A 10,109-nucleotide genomic window follows, 5' to 3' on the forward strand; every position below is an offset into this window, starting at 1 on the left:
ACCCTCACTCCACTTTGTGAGTGAGCAGGCGTAGGGTCTTACATTGAGAGCATCTTCATCATGATATCGATAGAAAATAATAGCAATCCTATTTTCATAAAACATGGAAGTCTCGTGTTCATATATCACAACCTCCGCTGGCTTTTGGAGTTGCCTAGAGGCAATCGAGGGAAATAAGAGGCCCACACTTGATTCGGGCTACATTATTGCATGGTAAATGTTTCTGATCAGTGATAGATGAGCTATACCACCTCCACTTATTTGCCCAGACAGAAACCAATTAACTGAATAGCCTATACAGATGGGGATTCAGTGAAACAGTCACATTAACTGAGACAAGTCAGTGAAGTCACAGGCTTTTGGTTGGGAGTAGGCCTACGCTACTAAGCCACTGTAGGACAGTAGACCTACGCTACTAAGCCACTGTGGGACAGTAGGCCTACGCTACTAAGCCACTGTGGGACAGTAGGCCTACGCTACTAAGCCACTGTGGGACAGTAGGCCTACGCTACTAAGCCACTGTAGGACAGTAGGCCTACGCTACTAAGCCACTGTAGGACAGTAGGCCTACGCTACTAAGCCACTGTAGGACAGTAGGCCTACGCTACTAAGTCCCTGTAGGACAGTAGACCTACGCTACTAAGTCCCTGTAGGACAGTAGGCCTACGCTACTAAGTCCCTGTAGGACAGTAGGCCTACGCTACTAAGTCACTGTAGGACAGTAGGCCTACGCTACTAAGCCACTGTAGGACAGTAAGCCTACGCTACTAAGCCACTGTGGGACAGTAGGCCTACGCTACTAAGTCACTGTAGGACAGTAGGCCTACGCTACTAAGCCACTGTAGAACAGTAGGCCTACACTACTAAGTCACTGCGAGTGAAGAGCAGAACATGTTAAATCATAATCTACTTGTTAAACTACATAACATGCTGGCAAAAGGTTCTAATAAATGAGTCAACTAGACAAGGTGATCATGAGTAGCACTCGCCTCAACTAAGCTAACATTCAGTGAAAACAAAAAGCTGACATTGATTGATTTATCAAGACATGTACCTGCTTGTCTCAACGTAGCGCGGTGGCATTGGCCACACAGGGGTAGGCTATTGCTTAGAATTAATGACAACGATTGGATGACTCTGGGAGTTTCAGTAAGCAACAATTTGATGCATGCCTTCAATTGCATTAGTCTACTTTATTCCAATATTTCCATCATTCAGTGATATGGATCCAACCAGTTGTGGTTAAGGAAACAACATGCCTCGCAAAGTTTAGAAAATGGCAGGAGGATGGTTAACTGGAGCTGCTTAGCAACCATTAAGAGTTTAAAAGAGTAGTGCGTGCCACTGCCGCCTCAGCATTACGGCTACGTATCATACTAAGCCGTAAGCAGAAGTTTACCCAATTATCGTTTTTGGCTTTGATACTGGCAATACCTTTCAGATATAAGGAAAAAGCTGAAAAAAAGTTGGCGGTATGGTAAAGTTGGCGGTAGGATAAAGTTGGAGGAAAAAACGTCTTTCTGAAAGGGATATCAATGTGAGCTTAGTGAACGGGAAAACTATGAACATTCATCAAAAGTAACTGATACAGACATAAGGGTCAAATGTAGCGTTGGAGACCATAAGGATACTATTTGAAATGTGCGATTGATTATTGCTTAATTAAGTTATGACCTGGAAGCGTCTTCAGCAAAATTAAGGCCTGAATACTGTCTCCCATTTGGAAGACAAAGGCCTCGTCTTTGAAATAATTCACTTTTGTTAGGGCAGAGCTGAAAAGGACACTTGTCATTCAAGCACCGACTATGCTGTGTCACTCTCCCATAGTTATAAGCCTGAAAATATCCCCTTTCAATTCCAGTAAGCCACGGTATAAGAACGTATAGAAAACGGTCATCTTACAACTCCTTCAGGTGCATGGTATACACAGTGCCAACATCCAAATACTGGGCTGACAGCCAAATGAATAGAAATCAAGAACTGGGGCCTTCCAGATAGACAAACAGGAAGGCCCATGTCCTTATACGGAAATTCAGATGCACATACATAAGACAAAATGTATAGCCTCTCAACTTGAGACCCAAGTATGTTCTGGCAAACCAAATGCTCAACAGGTCTGAGTGCGTAATGAGAGACCGTGAGCTGCCTGGCTGTGAACACTCAATCGCCAGTCAGTGAATGGCCTTTGGGATTTCGTTATCTTCTCCAAACATCACACGACAGCAAAGAAAAACACGGGGAGCGTTGCTTTAACCCAAATGCTTGCCTGAAAAGCAAAACAAACCATTCTAGCCACCGGACATGCATGACAGTGTACTCCCGGGTACTAGTTCCACGAGCACTTCAAAAGGCCGCCGGCCTGCCAACTTCCCCTTTTCATGTAGGAGCAGCTAAACAAATCAAACGAACAACAGAAAGGATTCTACCTTCAGATTCCACAGCAAATTTAAATTCAGCTCACTCAAATTGAAAAGACAATATCAAATATAGGAGGTAAGAGAATGCGTTGTGTGCATCTGTAGGCCTATAAAGTACTTGTCTTTGCTAGGGCTGGGACGATACCAGTATCGTGACAAGGAAAATAAAATGGATTTAACTTCTTTAGGAAAACAGCCCTAATGTGGGAAACAAACATGTTGTCATCCAGAGTCACATTTATTTATTTCCCATGATATAGCACAATATTTACATACAGCAGGTATTTAAAGGACCAAAGTGTTGGGTCTCATTCATGTTTTCATTTCTGACATGAAAAAAAAAATTGCGATACTGGTATTGTCACAGCACTTGTCTTTGTCATATGTTTTACATTCTACTATAAATGTATTTTACATCAAGTCTAACTATTCTGAGTAAGCTACTCCGTTCTAAAAACATGGTCCAATGGCATATACTGCAGGTTAAGTCTTCAGGAAACCGGATGCATACCGGGCCGTCCCCCATGATTCCCTGCCACGAACCGTGCAATTAGTGCTCTTGACTGTGTCGTCAAATTACACTGCCTTACATGCAGTACGAGGAAATCCCTGTCTCTTCCTGACATCAATCCCACACTCCTTGGTGGAGGTGGACTCTAGGGTGTGTGCTGGGCCACATAGTCAAGCCCAGGTGCCTGCTGGGAAGGATCCAAATGACACTCAAGTCTCTCAAAGAAATATGAGCTCTTCTGTTGCTGTACACCAAGAATATGGTTCAACAGAGGCCGTGCTAATATAGGGTGAAACATGAACAGGTTGAGCCTCACACACAGTTGCACATATATACTTCTTCACACGACACACCTGAAATTAGCCCACTATGCGGATGAAAGGGTGCAAAGGTTATCAACGCACCAGGGTTGATGTTGCACAAGTCTTTTCTGACAAGAGCTGGTTGTGTCAACGCGTTTGTCATTTCCTCTTGGATTACTTTGGCATGCAGTATCAGTTGGGAGTGCCAATGCTGGGAATGCTGCACTCATCCTTTCTTCACAGACATGCATTCAGCAGCCTGAACCCAGAGAGAACCACGCTGGAGAACTGGATGCATTCCACAACAGGGTCGCCAAATACTTCCACTAGAAGCACAAAGGAGCTTGACTTAAGCCAATCAAAGTCTTCCAACGATTTGAATTTCAAACGATGGCCAACTAACATTGTTCCAAAACTGGAGGGATTAGTTACACCGACCAAAATGTCTAGAAGATTTTTGTTGATGATTCCAGAAAAATGTCCAACTTGTTACTTTGTTTCATTCAGAGAAGTGCTCAGTTTCACTCCAGACAGGAAACGGGAAGTGTGTGGGTCAAAGAGAGGGAAGGTCGATTATGATTTAATGGGCTCTAATTACACAAGTTGAATTACTGCATCGGACCAGGTCTTTAATTTGCAGAGAAGCAGGCGTGTCAATAGACTATTTAAAATGTCCCAAATAACAAGTCTGGAAAGGGATGCCCCAAATTAACACATTTAGAACATGCTATGCTGGTTTGTCAGACCCCAGACCTGTGGTTTAGGAGTTAAGGCTAGATAAGATTGTGTGAACTCTGTCCAAAAACATCCATTATCTTCACAAGTTAGAGGTAACTCTAGATTTAAAAAAAAAAGATTGCCCTGAGATAATGGTGGTGATCTAACACTAAAACTGACGGAAAAATGTACTTACCCACAATGGTTTGTCTGTCATAGGACATCTTGACAGTAAATTCACTGGGGAAAAGTTGAAAAGGCCACAAAAAACAATCATTTTCTGGGGTGTGCTCAACGAGAAGTTAAAGAACTCTCTTATTGGCAGTCAATTGATCAATAAACAGAATACTATCCAAATGTTTTAGATTGAGGTTGGATTTCCTACAATATCAACTTTGCTTGTGGCACTTTCTCTCCTCCCAACTTTAGCTTTTAGGGCCAGGAGGGCAGAGTGAATTTGTTGCTCTCACAGAGCAAAAAGGTCTGGGACCTACAGTGTCCAGGTAGGGGGAAGTGATTGATTCTCAGGGTCAGGGAAGGTCGGGCAGGGCAGCAGGGACCCTGACTGTGATCGGGCCAGTCCAGTCCCACTGTGTCCAGACTAGGGCTAGGAATTGCCAGGAACCTCATGATACAATATTATCAAGACACTCAAGTGCTGATACAATATATATTGTGATTCTCACGATTCTACAGTGCATTCAGAAAGTATTCAGACCCCTCGACTTTTTACACATTTAAAATTGATTCAATTGTTTTCTTTACTCAACCTACACACAATACCCCATAATGACAAAGAAAAAACAGTTTAGCCATTTTTTGCAAATGTATTAAAAATAGAAACGAAAATATCCCATTTACATAATTATTCAGACCCTTTACTCAGGACTTTGTTGAAGCACCTTTGACAGTGATCACAACCTCAAGTCTTCTTCGGTATAATGCTAAAAGTTTGGCACACCTGTATTTGGGTAGTTTCTCCCATCCTTCTCTGCAGATCCTCTCAAGTTCTGTCAGGTTGGATGAGGAGCGTTGCTGCACAGCTTGGTTTCACCAGACCAGAGAATCATGTTTCTCATGGTCTGAGAGTCTTTAGGTGCCTTTTGGCAAACTTCAGGCGGGCTGTCATGTGCCTTTTACTGAGGAGTGGCTTCCGTCTGGCCACTCTACCATAAAGGCCTGATTGATGGAGTGCTGCAGAGATGGTTGTCCTTCTGGAAGATTCTCCCATCTCCACAAAGGAATTCTAGAGCTCTGTCAGAGTGACCACTGGATTCTTGGTCACCTCCCTGACCAAGGCCCTTCTTCCCAGATTGCTCAGTTTTGCCGGGTGGCCAGCTCTAGGAAGAGTGTTGCTGGTTCCAAACTTCTTCCATTTAAGAATGACGGAGGCCATGGTGTTCTTGGGGACCTTCAATGCTGCAAACATTTTTCTGTGCCTCGACACAATCCTGTTTTGGAGCTCTACAGATAATTCCACTGTCATCTGTCACCTGACTGGTGTGTACCTGACTGGTGTGTACCTTTCCAATCATGTCTAATCAATTGAATTTACCACAGGTGGACTCCAATCAAGTTGTAGAAACATCTCAAGGATGATCAATAGAAACAGGATTCACCTGAGATTAATTTCAAGTCTCATAGCAAAGGGTCTGAATACTTATGTAAATAAGGTATCTGTTTTAAATTTGACAAACATTTCAATCAACCTGTTTTCGCTTTGTCCTTATGGGGTATTGTGTGTAGATTGCTGAGGATTTGTATATATATATTTGGTTCAATATTTGAAATATGTTGACAAAAACATTGAGAGACCTATGGGAAGTTTAGTGGGAAACCCATAGGAATGCCTGAGAACTTCATTATCCCTCTTGTTCTGTGGTGGCCATCTTTCATACCTTGAATCATGGAGCTTGGTTCAACGCTCAAGACATGAGCAATATGTTTCCCTTCCCAATCAATCACTGTCGGGCAGAACAAAATGATGGCCCTCCAAGCAGTTCAGCCTATTTTAGCGCATACAGAAATATCACATACCATGACAGAGGTAATAATATCTCAATCTCAAAAATGTAACAAAAACACATTTACTTGAAGAATGAAGAACAGTGCAGATGCAACGTTTGTGCTGTTCCATCTTATAGGCCATTCCAAGGCAATGGTAGAGTACTGGTGTAAGGAACTGATGTTCTTGGCTTGTGTACACTCAAAAACACTGCTTCAGTCTTGTCTCCATCGGGGCGACAACATGTGAAATAGGTTGCGTGGTTTAATGGTATGCACCGTGTGGTTGCATTGCACAAACAACTGCATGTATCGCATATGTTGTGGCAATGAAATGAGATACAAAACTGTTGCCAACCACACACTAGATGTGTTCACCAATAACTCTCACTGCATGTTTTTGCTTGGCCCAGGGGCGAACTGGGCATCTGGCATTACAGGCAAATGCCAGATGGACTGGTCCAATTTCATCCTAGTGGGTCTGTCTAACACTTTTTTGGGGAGGCACAAAATTATTATTATCTAGCTAATGGGGCCTCGAGGAAAACTAATTGTCCCAGTCTGCCCCTGGCTTAAGGTGTCTGCATGATAAAGTTTGGCTGAAGTGCTAGCATACTTCCGTAAATGACCTTTGCTTGAAAAATGAGAAAAAAAGCGTCAATGGTGCTGTTTGTCCATTTTAAGACAGCATAGCCATTTTTTCATTTCCTCAAAATAGTCAGAATTACTCTAAGATAACTTAAGAAATCTGTCATTAATGTTGACGCTTTTGCAGAGGAGATATTAGTTGCGCAATTTTGCATCTGACTGTGATGTTTGGTGGTGTTTCTCAAGTGAAAGTATTTGCATGAGGACGCGTTGTCTCTCAATGAATGACCACAGGCACTTCATTGAAGAAGACCTACCGTTGACCAATCGCCAATAAGAGGGTGTAGATTCTGGCTGCCGACGTTGGCTTGCCTCGAGAGAGAAGAAATTGTGTGTGACCGGACAGCCCCCCCAAAAAACTGTGCCTTTGTCCAAAAAGGAACAAAAACGTCAAAAATGGCATCATAATACATGCAGGAACTGTTCCGAACTCTTTCGGCTGGGAAGCATGCAGACGACTTAACTGTGGATGCCGTACAATTATATACTGCAAGAATAAACAATTATGAAAAGGTATTTTGGTATAAGACATTTCCATCATACGGGACTAGATTATAGTGTGACATGCCAATGACATGTTACATACGATTTATAAGTAAAGGATAATATTATTGTATGCAGCTGACAAGGGACGGATGTGGAGGAGGCAATACAGCTACAAATAGTGACCTCAGCATCTTTGACACAAGTCCTTTGTTATGGACATGGTAACTATATTTGAGCTGTAATGGACAGTATTTGTATGTCAGCAGTTGAAATCATCAGCAGATTTGAGTGATTAACCCCAACAAGATCAGACTAGAACCAAAAACATATATAGTTGGCTATAGCCTATTGGAAGAATTATGCATGACCTCAGTCAGACCATCACTTATCAATAGGCATGTCAAAATACAAATAAATATTGTGTTAGGCTGAAAGTTGAATAAGTTTCTCAAACCACAGGCCGACAGACAGGATAAATTGCAGGTAATAAACAAGGCAAATATTTGGCCGCATGGTTCTTTCTGTATCCCCAAGCTGTTCCAAACAAGGGGACAGCATCGTCATTATTTTGTTGATGCCAGATAGGCCTATTGATCTATACTTACAACGTGACTGTTCTGTTGGGGAAGGAGTCCGGCGGTAACACCTGATGGAGTTCCATATTGCTGCAGACCACTTTCCTATCCGCCGTGGTCACTGATGGTGTGCTTTTCCCTGCGCTCTTTGAACGTTCATCATATGATTTACAGTCAGATGATACCGCAGAGCCATCGCCTCCGAGTAGCAAAACAAATAACAATTGCAACAAAGCAACCGCACATACCCTCATTTTCAAAATATATTCCAAGATAATTAGGCTACTGTAGCATTGGCAAATAAAATAATATATTAATATCAAGTAGCGCAGGAGGCTGGGAATTGTGTGTGTAGTATAAAATGGCCTGGTTCTTTCTGGAAATAGGGTGAGCCAAAACGTCCCTCAGAATACCCGGACAGTTTTAGTCATGTTGCAAACATCTTGTCCACTATAATGTGGATTTGGATTCCCTCCTCCATTTCTTGCAAAGGTTTCGATGTATGTGTTCAGCGTCAATCAATCCGAGAGAGGGTCTGTACATCCTTTGTTTGCCAAACGGCACGATTCACAATTCCATTTCGTAATAAGGTCTTTGCAGCCTTCCCGAAAAAAGAAAAAAAACAACTGTTCACTTGTAATTGTAACGATTTTTCAGGGTTACACAACGAAACTTCCGCGATAGAGAAAATATGTTCTTTGTTGCCAATAGCGCGGATCTAATTGAGAATTTCCCTACTCCACCAAGAGACAGCTGCAGTCATCCCAAGATAACACACTCTCATTTCAGGAAATTTGATCACGCCTTAGCTTTAAAAACTTTCTCCTTAAGAGAACTCATCCCGAGAGCCGTAGACTGGAACACTTAAATAGCATTACAACTAACTAAAACAGCTGTAAGCAACTTTTCACTTTAGTGGCGCCCATCGACTCCAGTTGTTGGTGCAAAATGTAATCATGGGACATCTCCTAAAAAAACGAAAGCAAGAAACATAATCCCACTCCGAGTTAGTCAGTAATCTTGTGTTTAAATATGAGTTAAAGTGGGTCCCTTCCAAGTTTGAGTAAATATCCAGAATTGCTGTCCTTGACTTTCAATTGGAGCGTCCACGTCTCTCTCTGAAAGTATTCATTGGCTTTCTTTCCATTGGGAACTCTTCTCTCACAGTCCTGCCCTTGGCTCCATGTTGCAATTCCACCCACTGACGTCACTCCACATAGACCGCCCCTTTCTCCGATTCTCTCTGAGCAGTTGGATCTACCTTTAAATACAAAAGGAATAAGACGATACTGTCTAGTAAAAGCATATTGATGCACGTACATCAGCAGTCATACAGCAAACAACCTCTCTTGATGCAGTTGATAGGTCGGAAATGTTCTTACATTTCATGGAAAATATTGTCCAGTATTGGTCAATGAACTTTTGAGCGTTCCTGAGACTGAGCAAACTTGTTGATTTGGAAATGTAGCCCAGTTAGTATTTACATACTGTTGTCAACCCGATTTATTGGCCGATGACTTGGATAAAATGTATTTGGTAACACATACTGTACTAGTAATACTGCAATACATACAGTAACAACATTGTAACAGCATTTTTTAAATGGTATGTAACAATATAACAGTACTACATTGTTGTTACTAGTGCAATAATAGCATAATAGCATAGCTACACATGTCTACTTTGATAACAAGGTGGCCAAGAAAATTAAACAATGATTTCATTTTAAAATGTGATTAAAGTAACCCTTGGCAATGCACCCCTTCTCTCTTTTACTGCACCCAGCATTGTATCTCCTCTCTTTCTAGGTGCCTTCACACAAAGCCCTCTTTTCACTTCTCAAACAAGTTCAGGCTAGCTTTGTAATGGGCAATCGCCATGAAAAGCCAGAGTCAGTCAGACAGGAAGAGACCATACAATAATTCAAATATGCAGTACTACAATACCCTTGTATAACACTATTGACATGTAAGGGCCCATAGAAACTAGAAGAATACATTTTAGTAAAGTTGGGTTGCCAGACGCTGTCCGTCCGTCCGTCTGTCTTTCCTCATATTTGCTATGTTCAGGTCAATTGAGCAGCTTGGCTTTAGAAGAGTGGCTGACAGACAAGCAGCGGAACCTCTCAGTCATCTCAGGAAACGTCATACCCAGAGGCTGCACAGCTTTAACTTCAATTAGTCTTCATTTCAGGATCGCACAGGGCTTTGACATCCACTAAAAGAAGGCTGTGTCCAAACATACGGACCACAGTCATTGTAGTAATAGGTTTTCCTTCCTCATGGAGAGAATAACAAGGAATACTTTAGGATGACACAATGAAAGTTATTTAGAGGGTGGCCTTCAATATTGACTGAAAAGAGACCAAAATAAGGTTACATAATACACCAAATCCATGAAATAATGTTATATGACTAATTTAAAATGACTAAATTGAAGATATTTCTCC

General features: G+C 41.9%; 1 protein-coding gene across 1 annotated transcript in view; it reads right to left on the bottom strand.

Moving 5' to 3' along the window:
- Positions 1-8,967, bottom strand: part of LOC110500613 (adhesion G protein-coupled receptor A3) — a 57,162-nt gene extending 48,195 nt beyond the window's left edge. The window contains exon 1 of the mRNA XM_021578069.2: positions 7,691-8,967. Coding sequence (XP_021433744.2) covers positions 7,691-7,914 — 224 coding nt within the window. The 5' untranslated portion in view covers positions 7,915-8,967. The remainder of the gene's footprint in view (positions 1-7,690) is intronic.
- Positions 8,968-10,109: the final 1,142 nt, after the last annotated feature.

The sequence above is a fragment of the Oncorhynchus mykiss genome, chromosome 21 (assembly GCF_013265735.2).
Source record: "Oncorhynchus mykiss isolate Arlee chromosome 21, USDA_OmykA_1.1, whole genome shotgun sequence".
Lineage (NCBI taxonomy): Eukaryota > Metazoa > Chordata > Actinopteri > Salmoniformes > Salmonidae > Oncorhynchus > Oncorhynchus mykiss.